This window comes from Oreochromis aureus, linkage group 6, assembly GCF_013358895.1.
Source record: "Oreochromis aureus strain Israel breed Guangdong linkage group 6, ZZ_aureus, whole genome shotgun sequence".
Classification (NCBI taxonomy): Eukaryota; Metazoa; Chordata; class Actinopteri; order Cichliformes; family Cichlidae; genus Oreochromis; species Oreochromis aureus.
The window spans coordinates 25,568,250-25,581,704 of record NC_052947.1 but is presented as its reverse complement, the minus strand read 5'-3'; the positions used below and the strand labels follow the sequence as shown (position 1 = coordinate 25,581,704).

At 40.2% G+C, this 13,455-nt stretch overlaps 1 protein-coding gene across 2 annotated transcripts; it reads right to left on the bottom strand.

Annotated features, from left to right (window-relative positions):
• Window positions 1–6,695: 6,695 nt before the first annotated feature.
• si:ch211-207j7.2 lies at window positions 6,696–13,143 on the bottom strand. Of its 2 annotated transcripts, XM_031740059.2 has the most exons (3): window positions 10,697–13,143; window positions 8,812–8,885; window positions 6,696–7,308 (listed from the first exon to the last, which is right to left on the bottom strand). In XM_031740059.2, exons 1-3 carry the CDS (start codon window positions 13,086–13,088, stop codon window positions 7,213–7,215), a joined length of 2,562 nt encoding a protein of 853 aa, XP_031595919.2. In that variant the 5' UTR covers window positions 13,089–13,143; the 3' UTR covers window positions 6,696–7,212. The 2 variants fall into 2 exon arrangements, with proteins under 2 accessions (XP_031595919.2, XP_039470058.1); XM_039614124.1 differs by lacking the exon at window positions 8,812–8,885.
• Window positions 13,144–13,455: the final 312 nt, after the last annotated feature.

Genomic DNA, 13,455 nt, shown 5'->3' with positions numbered 1-13,455 from the left:
GATTTAAATGTGTCTTTTATTATCATAATGATAATAATGATAAAAGAAAGTATCTACAAAAACTGACGTCTCATGACTGTTTCACAAGCTGCGATGTGTTTACGTTGAAAGTTTAGCCTTGATCTTGGAAAAAAGCCGCTGACAGAAAACTCTCACGTCAAGGTCTGTTTGGGAAAGTGCTCTGGAGGTTTGAATGATTTTACAGGATCTTCACCATCAGATGGAGTTTACTCTAAAACTCAAGCTCCTCATATGAGATTGTTTTGACAGATGCCATGTCTCATGTGTATCTGTGTCATCTCATAATAATCTCCCGTGTCTGACTGCACAGGCTTCACGTTTATTATAATTTACAGCATTTCATAGTGCATTTGACAGGCTTACAGTATATGCCAGCACAATATTTACTTTCTCAAAAAAGGTGTATTTCACACGTTTATTTGTGTAGAGCTTACCAAATCCTCAAAACTTTTCTAAGTAAAAAAATCAAAGTAGGTTGCCTAATCTTGCAACCTTGGTTTGTTATATATCTGCATTTATAACTGGGTACAGGTCAGGACACAGACTAATGGTGCGTTGCATGTATTTATGATACATTGCATAATGAGTGTGAAGGAAAAGGCAACCAAAAAGACAGAACTTAACTGACCTGCTGTAGTTTTGTTAGATGTTCTGTAGAGGGCACTGTTTCTGTAACTTTTCAATGTTTAAATCACCTTGCAGGACAACCGAAGAACTGCAATTTGTCAAGCCGATCTCCTTTATGGTGACATAACAGGTCCCGTGTTCAGGGGACCAGTTATGTGACCGGTTATGAGCCCGACATGCATGAAGCCAAGCAGTCATGTAACTCGAGAACTACGAGTCTTACTTTTATGGCATGTGACGATAGGATGAGGGCTATAATCATTATGAGCCCTCATATATATGTTTGAGAGTGAGTGTGCTGAGAGTAAGTAAAAGCAAGAAAGTAAAAGGCCTCAGGAGGGAGCTACACCTCCCACCTGTTTATGCAGGTTTTATGGTGGACAATAATTTGGCCCAGACAAGCTGTCACCGTATCTCAGAAAGCGGCGAGAAGCCAACTCGGTCTTAGACCTTAGTTTTATTACATTTTTACCACAGCGTGCACAGAGCAGAGAATGCATCATTTCACTTCCCCTTCCTGCACCCTGGGAAACACACATGAGACGTGAGGATGGAAGGGCTGACAACGCCGTGTGTTTGTCCGGCTCATATTAATATCTGAGTCATACCTTACTCCTGTGTGGTCACAAGCAAGCGCGTGCATGTACAGCTTAGATACTCAGATCCAGACGACAGCATTAAGCAAATCTGTTCAAATGAGAGGCAAAATAACAATTCGATGCTTCAGTGATGCCAGTTCAACATGGTCATGAACTTAAGTGGCACCTGAAATTGCCCACACGCCTCACCTTGTTACCTTAAGTAACACTGTGAATTATGAGTCAGGCTGATATGAAATGACATCCTGAATCTTGATATTCTTGATACTGATGATATTTGTCTTTTCAGAGTTGCTGGACCAAATATGAGGCAGCTTTAGGTTCATATTTTCATTTCATGTGATGCAATGCACTTGATTTGTATTTGAGGTGTAAAGTAAGGGTAACCGGTGCATGATTACCTTCAATAGATTATTCCAAAACAATATGCTGTTGCTTCTGACATTTTCTGACTAATTCATATTAGCTCAAGGCCTGCTGATTGCCAGTTCACCCGTATCTTTCAGTGACTCATGGGAACACTCAAAAACACAACTTATTTAATGTTTTACAGTATGCTACAAATCCAAAGGCAAATGTGAGTCGCTAATCCTAACTATATTCCACGACCTTTAAAAATATTTTTAACTGACAGCACAGTGAACTTTATTAATTGATATTAATCAGTAACCCGTGAGTAATGAGCCTACTTGCTCATTCATTAGAAGACTATCTTATTTCAAGACTGAGATGTGTTTGCAGTGAACACACATTAAATAGGTCCACTCCTCCTCTCGGTACACAGAGTGAACGAAATCAAGTGGGTTTATGTAATATCAAGGTGTAAAATAAATGTTTATTCTCCGTGACTCAGCTATGCCATTTATCCCCTCCTCTCTCAAACATCAAAACAATAGAACACACCCACCCAAAGGCCCGCATGTAATGAAATCAAAAGAATGATTTCTGAAACCTCTGCATGTTCTATTCATGGTACACAAACGTATGACACATGGAGACTGTGCCTGGTGACTCCAGTATCTGTCATCAAACGCCCGCTATTGTGTTTGAATTGGGAATTGTATTAAACTGACTAATTGGTACACATGTAAGGTCCACACCCGGGTCATCGAGTTACACAAACCTGGCCAAAAATGTGTGGTGGGCCCACGCCAACATAGAATAGTTATAAATGTATTGCTCTCAAGAAGTAACAGATTCGCCTTCGTTGAACTCTTTAAAGTATTAATTAAGTATGCTTTAAAGTAGTCATTGATTGGATAATGAAGTAGCCTGAGCTGTAGTGGTTTACACAGTTGCCTAACAGGAAAAGTAGCTCTACTCTCCCTCAATCTGCTGATGTTCACATCCTCAAGTGTTGAAACAATTATTAATGTAGACCTCAGAGAGCTTTTCTCTTAAAAAGCACCCTTTTTGGATGGATCCACTTAGAAAGGGAATAAACATGTTTTTTCTTGAGCTAATAAGAAAATGCAAGCAAAGCAGAAATACTCCCTGTATATTTATTCCTTCAGCTGTGAAGGGCAGGCTGGCCTCTTCATTTCACTCCAACCAGAGTCATTACTTAGCAGCTCTTGCTCCAACCAAAGTCTCTGGTGATGTCCACAGTGACTGTGAGCTGCTGCTAAAGTGGTCAGCAGCTTTAAAGTAAACTGCAATTTTGCATCCTGATAAAAAAAATGTTGTTGTTTTATGGACAACAGATGGAAATTAGCCCTTGGCTATAATCTGGTATGTTTACATTCATGTAATTTTTTTTTACATGTATGTTCATTAACATGCACTGTCCTAAATAAAATAAAAAAAAAAAAATAAAAAATTTTCACAAAAGCTTTCATTTTTTTAGTTTGGAAATCTGATTTCTGCTTGTTTCTTTTATTTTCGTTATACTCTACCAGCCACGGCAAACTGAGTTTGGGAGAAACTATTCAGTGTAGTGTAGGGGAGAAAGAGGCAGATGAAGTACAAACAACTGTACCCATGATATAATTTTCTTATGATAAAGACATATATCTATGTTTTTTCTAATATATGATTTCAAGATCTCAAGTTTAAGAGAATTTGCTTATTGAGTGGGCCCAAACTGTGCATGGACCCATGCCCACTGGATAATCCCACCCAGGTAAGTTCATGTTTTCCATGAGCCACACAGATCTGTTAAGAAAAGACGAGGCAAAGGTGGAATCTATTATTGTTATTGTCAGTAAAATTACAATTTTTACTTTGATCTTAAGGGCAGTTTGGTTGAGAACCCATTTGGTGATCCTTGTGTGCATGTTTGATTAAATCCAGGGCTTCTATTAAATGCCTTGCTTTGGGATGAGCGTATGGGTCATTTGGCTGGATGAGCTAATAAAGAACTAAATAAATACATTTGCATTAAAACAGCTGGAATATTGTTGTTGCTAGTCTAGACTAAGCTCACTCCATGTAGTATTGGCTGGATTTATTTCAAACAGTTTTATAAGGTAATCGCATTTTGTATGAAAACTTGACATAGTTTAAAACTATGGATGGCAAAATGTAAAAACTATTGTTTAAAGGGCATAAAGCAGCAAATGTTGTCTTACAAGGTAAATAGCTCATAATGCCCTTCATGTCTTCTTGTAGTTTTGTCCTCCTGACAAAGAGAATTACAAGAGCAGTGACTAATCCTCTAAACATGCACTGTCTCACACAATGCTGCCGCAATGACTTTGTGCCAAGAGGACTTTGGAAGCCAGAGATAACGAAATATCATGGAAATGACTTGATAATGAACTTGTGATACACGGGTATGCAGCACAACTTTGAAAAAGTCAGATTACATATCAGAATGACTGATAGCATGTAAAATGAAACTTGCCCGGCCGGCTTTGACGCTTTCACATAACATAGAGAGAAACATCTTTGATGGTTTACTTTTTATTCTGAGGTAACAAAGCAAACTATGTTTTACAGATCTAATTATAGTGTTGATCTTTGATCTTGTAGGAGTTTTTCTCCTCACTTCAATACCATAGCCTTTGGTGATACGCCAGGACGGCTTGGCAACATGGCAAAACGAGGAAAGTTGCCAAAGCAAGGCAAGGTTTTATTTGTGGAGTGCCTTTTGTACACCAAGGCAGAATGAGCATACTGCAAAAAAAGAATTAATTCAACACACATGATGAGTCAATTCAAATATATGTTTATAAACCCTAAATCCTATAAAGAGTAAATAAGATTTACAATGATAATAAAAACTAGAATAAAGTATAAAGGTGAAAAAAATGAAAAAAATGTAGTGCATTGTGTAAATTAGAAATGTATAATTTTATACAATTATAATTAAAAATGACATATTATAACATAACATATTATAATAAAAAAGTTTGATAACTACATTTAAAAACAAGATAAGTAAACATAGATTAAAATAATAAGTAATAAAATGATGGCTATATAGCACCATCCAGATTTTAAAATATTACTGAAAAGCACTTGAGAACTTTTTTTAATGTTATGATTTAATAATGTACAGATGATTGAGACATTCCTAAGAACATCAGGTAGTTTCTTCCAGCGTTGTGCAGCACAGTGAGAAATTGAACTTATTAATAATTTTGAGCACTTTAGTTCCCGTGGCTCCACCATAATAATGTGCCCGCAATGTCACTGGGCTGCGTCCAGTCAGAATGAGGTGATAAATTATTTAAAGGAGACTGGAAGGTCACTAAAGCATGATCTCAGCTCATCTACACTCATATACACCCACAGGAAGGTCCACCAGGGCAGTCGTGCTGCTTAATTCAAAAAAAGATCTTCCAAACCCAGAAGTTCTGTGGCATTTATAAGAAGATGAACGCAGTAGAATAGAGGAGCAGTACAGAGATGTTAAAATTGTATTTTACAGATTTAAACATGCAAAGGATAATGAGGGTAATATGGGAAAGAAAAAGGCCTTTTAAATGAATAGAAAATTCCAAGAGTTCCTATAATACAGGTAAATTCTTAAACCAGCAGCTTCAACCGTGACACTTTACCAGTTAATCGCTTTAATTTGAACACTTTTTGTATGAAATATGGATTAATTTACATGCACATGTAGAACAATGAACACCTGTGTGTTTGAGCATCTATTTGAGTATTTTTCTTTCCACCGTTCTTTCATCAGTGAGTATCACGTCATAATTCAGCTCACAAACTCAGATCAACTTTCTACTTTTTATAAACATGCTTTTTTTGCCCTTGAATTCAGCTTCCAGTACTTATTCATGAATAGTAACAAGAAAAATAATATGCAAGAGTGAGATATTTGGTGCAATAAAATAGATCGCTGGAGGAATGTCGTAGATATTTTTACCCGTGGCCTAAGGGTCATTTTGGCCTTAAAAAGTTTCTGATGTCTGGACTTGTACATCTGTGTAGTGCGTGCTCTGTTTGATGTATTCCTGAGTGTTTAAAGGCTCATTAAAGGCTCAGCATACCTTAATTACTCAGTGTTGAGGTTTGTTAGTGCCAAATATTTGCTTTTGTAAACTGAATGACTTTTATCCTATGTAAATAGTGAACAAATAGCACCAAGGTTGTCGCTGTGTACCTGTATTGACAATAACTGTGAGATTTGACAGCTGGGATTCAGACCTAGGCTACACCTCCCTTCGCTTGTATCTTCAGCGCCATAAGATGATAAAGGACAATGACAATAATATCATTAGAGTCAAACCTGGCCACAATAATCACAAAATGATATTCTGATATTACAACAGCCCCATTCAAAACACAACATAGTGTTGAAATTAGCAGTCTGTTGGTTTGCAAGCACAGAGAGGCCTGGGGTCCGGGTAGGCTTATTGTTTCAGTCCACCTCTGACTCACATCACTGGTCTATGCACACTACATTTTTTAGTTAGCAATTTACTAGGAACCCTTTGGGTATATAATCAAATACTATAAACCTGTAGCAAATTATCACTGAGAGGTGGTAATTTATATTGCTTGCATGTTTTCGATCAAGGATTCAATTAAAAAAGATAAAAAGGAAATTAAAATCAATCTCATAAAAACAGAAAACTTGAGCACATTGAAACCAACGAGGTACAACTGGTACAAAATATGAAATCTAAGTTAGGAATAGCAGTTTGCACTCTTCGGTTACATAACATTTTATCAGTACTTTGAACTCGTCAAGGGTCGAGAGAATGATTAAGCTCCAGTGTTCTGAGGGGTATTGGATGACCATGGTAGAACTGGAAAATTCTGTTCTCAGCAAAAAATCCCAGTAAATCCTGAATTCCCAGTAGAGCGGCCGTGTAGATTAGCTCAAGATTGGTCATTGCAAATATATTGCTGAAGTAATTATTTTATAATGCAATCAAATATCACTGATCTCTAACTGCAATCTTCAAAACGGCCAAAGAGTTCAATAAAAAAAAAAAAAACCCTACAACATTCTGACAGAGTCAATAAAAAGTCAAAAGACTGAGCTAGGCAAAGATAGGGTTTATTACATGGCTGTTGCATCAGATTGCATAAGGTGTGTACAAGTGTGGTAAACGAAATTATTTCCTCTATGTAGATATTGTTAAGCACATAAGACTCTTGATGACACATTGTTTTTTCAAAACAAAAGAAATCCACAGATGAAGGAGTTCCTGATTGTTTGAAAATCTCCTTACAAAATCTAAATTCTTCTTTTCTCCCACATATTATTTTTTATTTTTATTGTCTTTTTACATTCATTAGTCTTAGGGTTTTTCAGCACCCGAAGCAGGCCAAGAGCTTATCTACTTATAGGTGCCCCACGTTCTCCATTCACATCTCTTCTTTGCTGAAGGACTCGTCAGGGTTTTTTTTAGTCCACCACAAATCATGTTCCTTGCTCCCAATTCTCCCGACCCCTTTTCTAGCCTCAATCCCTGACCTCTTTCTCACTCCACGTTCCCTCCTTCTTCCTCGTCATCGTTGTTCCTTATTCCCATCTGCAGATCTCTGTAAAAACACCTCAGTCCAAGTCCTTGTTGCGTCCATTGATCAGACCTGATTCCCAGCGCAGCACTAGAGGAGACTTCTGTCTAGGGGTCCGAGGACTCTGGGGGAGCTGAATGAAAAGGAGAACAAAAAGGTGAACAGGAGTAAATGGTGATTGCATGGTAAAAGAAGAGGCAGGCAGTAAGTTGGGAGAGTAGGAGCAGAAAAAGAAAGAGAATTCAAAAGTATGTTGGAGTGGGAGACCAAACCAAAAAGCCAACACGGGGGGGAAAAAGAGCGAAAAGATAAAAAGAAAAGGATGAATTTGCTTCCTCTTGAGGACATATCTTTGGATGAGCATCACTAGCTCTGTAAGTCAAAGGGAGGTGAATGCGACTGTGATCCAAGGCCATGTTCTGTATGACTAAGTCAACAAGTGAGGCCAATTTGCCCTGCAATCCTTCATGTATCCCTGAACTTTAATCAGGAACTAGGTCTGTGCATAAAACAGATAATCAACCAGCAGAGAGAGAAAGAGAGGGAGGGGCTATGAGGAAGTGAGAGGAAAGAGGGCAAAACGCTGCTAATGTCAGACTGAACCATGCAGCTAAACCCCAGCACATCAATGCCAAACTGAATTAAACAGCTCAAGCCACGAAGCAGCACTCCGCTTTAATCAGAGATACCAGAGTATCAAAGAGATGCAAGACCCACAAGGAAGGTAACAGAAATCAGTGGGATTGTCAATTGACTTTCCTCTTTGCCTGCTATTGACTGCTCAAGTGTACACACATACACACACTCTACAGACACTTTCCTTTCCTTCCCTCTCTCCCTGCTCTCTCTCTCTCTCTCAGTCTCAGGGCTGTTTGCCTTCATCCCTTATCTATAAAGATAAGAGCCTCACTGTGTGTTCAGTATGTTATCAGATATTTGCGTCCCATATTTGGTGCAAAAGAGATGCTGACATCCTCCCACAAGACTTTCTCCATTTGACACATTGCAGTCCAGAGCAGTTTTAAACAGACAGATGCGTGACAAATTAAAGGAAAATGGGAAAAAAGGGAAGCTGTTATGCTGTGGGAGGAATTTTGCTGGATTTATTTGACTCCACTTAGCCTCTCTGACGGAAATGATCACAGCTAATCAATAAAAAGTTGTTTTAAGATATCTTAATTTATTTCCTGATTGGATGTGGTGTAGCTGAGATCCTTAGGACATTTTATGACTTTAATTCTTGTGCAATACATTCCAAAACACACTGACACTGGTCCCGTGGCACTTGGTTGAACAGCATCGTACTACGACACTCTATGTTGGGTCTTCCTTTAATTCAGTTGCCTGAAAGCTCATCTTAATGCGACGTTGCAAGTCAAATGTAGAGACTTAGTTAACAAAGCATCATTATTTTGGAACCTGATATCTTCTTGTCTGCATTCCAGGGACACTCAGGATGGTGATTTGCCTACATTTTCATGTCCTATGCCAAGTGTACTAGACGGGTGAGGTTAAAATTTAGAGTTGAAAGTACTTAATAAAACTCACTGCGAAGTTTTTTTAAGTACCACATGGTAAAATTTATACAAACTCTAAAAATCAATAGTGTGACGGATGAGCTGTAACACTGACACACCTCTGGCCGGTTAATCTTCTCATCTTCAGCCTGGACCGGGGGCCACACAAATGACTTGCTGACTGACAGGCGTGCTGGAAGAGAAAAGAAAAGCAGATGAAGAAAGAACAGCAGTGAGGGAGAAGTGCCCCTGTGATGTTGTTTGAGCGCCGCAGTGTGAACACTGAATCAAATTAAGATTGAACATCGTGAGGCAGCAGAGAGAAATGAGAAGAGACACAGAGGATTGCAGAGGGAACAGACGGAAAGAAATCTGTACATGAACGTGGAGAAACAGAAACTAAAAGCAGGCAGCGGTAATTAAGAAACAGAAGGGCAATAAAGCCTGACGTGTAAAGCAATATGCAGCTGCACTTTGCACGACCTTCAGTTACTGTCCGGCGTGCTTTGTGGGCACACCCTGGTCAGTTTATGTCACTCATTGTTAAACCAACAATGTTTTAACTCATTCATTCTGACGTAATTACAAATCAGCCTTCATGGCAACACAACACAGACAAAAAAAACACACTGAAACATACTGTAGAGCAACGCCTCCCAGTCTTTTTTTTTCTGATGTATCACAGCCAAGCACTCCTTCAAAATGCCCTTCAAAATCATGTATCAAATGTTTGTAATTTGAATTATTTAGCACTGTTTTTTAAATCTCAGCTTGTGTTATTCATATTTTTATTCTTGGACTCTACTGGAGTAGCTTTGCATCATTCACAGTTCAAAATAATCCTTATTCTCTATCTTGATCTTTGCCCCAACAGAAGGTTTGAGCCTTCGGTTAGCAGGGCGATGCTCACTGCCAGAGCTGGGTTTGAAATGACCACATAATAGTATCCCGTTTTTAACATCATGCAGAGCTGGAGAAGGAAAAACAGAAGTTTGAACTCAAGCGTTCAGAGGAGCCTGAGATTTTGGCTCAAGTGGAAAAGCTTTAAGCTAACCTTAGCTTTTATCTTAGCTAAAGCTATAAGCTAACGTTATTAACTCAAACTATGTTTAATATGAATATCCACCAATCTAATAGTATAGATGTACGTTACAGACATATATATAGCTCAAAACTAAACTTTCTACCGAAACCCATATCTTTAAAAATATTAAAAAATACAAATATGTATAAATATATGTTTCATCTTTATTGTAACTACTGATTTCAGCTTTTTATCTGTAGCTAACTTAGCTATTTAGCAGTTGTTTTTCTCCCTTTATTTAAGCTCACTAACTTATTATTTAAACTATTTATCCCATTTTCTTAGCTGACTATTTAAACCAAGCTTATAAAGATCCCTGGATTGCTGACACAATAGCAAGTACCCCACCTGGGAATCTCTGCTGTATAATACAGGCAAACATAATTTCCCAGAGATACACTATAGCCAGCAATAGTCTACACACACGCACAAACTCTGTATCAGATTATATCCACCTTTTGAATGCTTTCGGACTTAATTCCCAGATTGGACTCTTTCAGCCAGCTCCTTTCTTCCCTGACACAATAGCGTTGAAATATGAGCCAGGTTTTTCCCTGCCTCAGCTTTTCACAATTAATATGACAGGTTAGGTGCTACATTTTTTGTGGAGTTAGAGAATTTTATTTTCTGGCTGGCCAGCTTATGGGCTCCAGTGCAAAGTTATTGCTCATAATAGCTAACAGTAGATTCGAAAGCTGTTTTGAGGTTTTCCACTGACCATAAGGAAAATGAAATAATGTGCTCACTGAGCTGTTTCAGGGGGTTTTCATCATCTAGCTGCGGATATAAAAATGACACACACACCCACGCGCAACCAGTCATACACACACACCAGCCTATGTGAGCTGGCGGGCACAAACAGAATCAATTACACCCTTACACACATGCTCATCCAGAGACCAACACAGGCCTGCACTAACCTGCTGAGGGTCCAGTTTCTCCTTTGGATGATGACCCAGGTGTGTCAGCAACGGCCAGTCCATTTAATGACAGCACAGGACTCTTTAACTCCATGCTGACTGGCCTTCCTCCCGCTCTTTCTCCCCCTCCTTGTCCTTGTGTACCACCAACACCACTACTTCCCCCATACAGACTAATCCTCTGCTTGCGAAGCTCCTTCTCCCTCTTCTGGGCCTCCTGGATATCCTCCTTCACTTTCACTAAATTGTTTGAAGAGCGCAGCTTGAAAAAGGGGTTCTCCTTGGGTACTAAATCCTCCACCTCCTCTTCCTCCTTTTCTTGTCTTTTTTCTGTAACTTTTTCATTCCCTCCTTTCTGTGACGATAAGATGTAAGGACTTCCAGAGTCGACAACAGTAATACCCTCTGGTTTGTCTTGGTGTTTCTTCTGTGTTGTGTTCTTCAGGTTGTTCTCTAAGATTATGACTTGTCGACTTGTCCCCTGTGAGATACCCGGTCCTTGAAGACTGTTTTTGGTTACACCCCGTCCTATGGGAGAGTTTGGGGTCTGTGTCGGGCTAAGTAGATCTAAACTGTGTCTCTTCTCGACACGTGTGTCTTCTGTGGTGGACACCTGTGATGAGATGTCTTCCTGCTTCTTGGGAGTTGAACCATTGCTGACAGAAGAAACCGATGGGGCCCTGCGACTGGTTGAGGCTGTAAAAGTTGAGTCACTGGGTGCCTGAAAGGTCTCAAAGATCTGTTTCTTCTCCCTTATTTGTCGGACTGTGCCTTTATCATAAAAACCTGGAATTTTCCCAAGCTTGACCAGATCCTGCTCCCTCTGGGTCTCCGTTTGAATCTCATACAGCATCTTTTTGCCAGCAAACTCTCTATCTTTGTCTTGACACCACTCAGTCTTCACAGCTACTGAATTGGAAAGAACAGTTTTTCTTAAGGGAACCTCTACATACTCTGGAGTGATGCGTAGATTTGGAAGCCCTCTGGATCTTCTCAGGCTATGTTCCCGCTCTATAGACCTTCGGATCTCCCTCTCAATGGGAGTCTCTCTGGTTACAGTTGATGGAGAGCTCTCCAAAGTGTTGGACGGGGAGAAATCAGCTGATACTCCACTGTCACTCTGGCTATCGTCACATGGGTCATTCTCCATCCTGGTGTGTTTGCTGTGCTTCAGAGACACACCACAGCTATATTTTTCTATCTCTGGCTCTTGTATTTGGACTGTTCGTGAATATCTTAACAGTCCCCCGCTGTGTTGCTGCCCAGCTGGCTTGTTCCTTTTAAGTCCGCTCTCTTTCTGCCCTTCCTCCCCACCTGTTTGCTCATTTTCTCCCTCTGTTCTTTCCCCCGCCCTGCTGTGCCTTTCTCTCACAGCAACAACGCAAGCAAAGCCTGTAGCAGGAGCAGCCCCACCCGGATTGGACGGCTCCATGGCAACGGTCGACAAAGGTGGAGATCCCTGGCCAGGCACCTGTTGTCCTGCTTCCTGGTTTACACCTCTGAGGGCAGGTTCACGTTGGTTCTTTAACAACAGCCCCTCCTGGTGTTTATCTGAGGGTTTTGCATGCAAAGCTGAGTCTGGCTCTTGATTAGTGGAAGCTAAATATAAAGGTTGGAAAGACTTGCTGTTGATATTTAATGTGTTCAGTTCCATAATATCAGTGCCCGCTTCCTCTTCTTCCTCACTTTCATCTGCAAAAGGAGGGGAACTCACAGTATGCGCGTCATCTGTAGTGTTAATGTCAGAGGGAGAAGGGTGAGCAGGTCGTAACACATTATTTTCCACTATACCGGTACTTATTCCATCTGTTACAGACGGTTTATATGTCTTCTGATCAGCTGGTTCAGTCATCTGAGATGCCTTTAGCCATTCTTGACTATTCTGGCTGTCGAAAGAAGTAATGTCTTCTGTTGGGTCTGAAATGACATCAACATCACTGATACACTCTGCCACCTCACCCTCAGGGGTGCAAAAGCCCTCGTTGTCACACTGTACTCCTGCTGATAAGGCACTCAAGGAAGGTGTAGGCGGGAAAGCTTCCTCGCATAACTCAACTTCAGGTTCCTCCTGAGTCTTTAGTCCTCCCGATAGGTTTTTAGGAACTTGCTCTGATCCCATCACTGCTTCCTCTGTCTCCCTAATTCTCGCGGCTCCTTCATTTTCCATTTTAGTCGCATCAGCCGTTTTGATTTTTGAGATAGTCTCTTTCTCCCGCCGAGTTTTGACCTGAGCGTCAGGCTCCAGGATGTCTATGTCCTCCTCGGGTTCTGCCTTGGGTGCCTTTAAGCCTTTCAGAGGGACGTTGTCACCCCTCGCCCGAGACTCATTGACCAACTCGTCAAGTAAGTTGACAGGGCACTGCTCCTGCCAGGCCGTGGGTTTTGTTGCCATGGTGACAGGTCTGCTGATGTAGAAGTGTTTGGAGCAGTCAGGTTGTTTGGCCTCCAGCCAGTCAGTCTGAAAGAACGCAAAAGAGCACAGACGGAGGAGAGGGGAATAGCAGAGTGATTAACATTGTATAGCATTGTTTATTTTATACGCTAATATTTTAGTGCATTTCAAACAACTCCTTCATATTACTGCTGCAATGAATCATTGTCTGTTTTCACTGTGCGAAACGCTAAGGGCTATACTGACATGTTTTCATTTGTATTTTCATAACTCTTTCAATCTCTGTTGAAATGCTACAGCGAACAGACAAGAAAGAACATTTTTAAATAATTGTTAAGAGGGAAAAAAACATGTTAGGACACTTGGC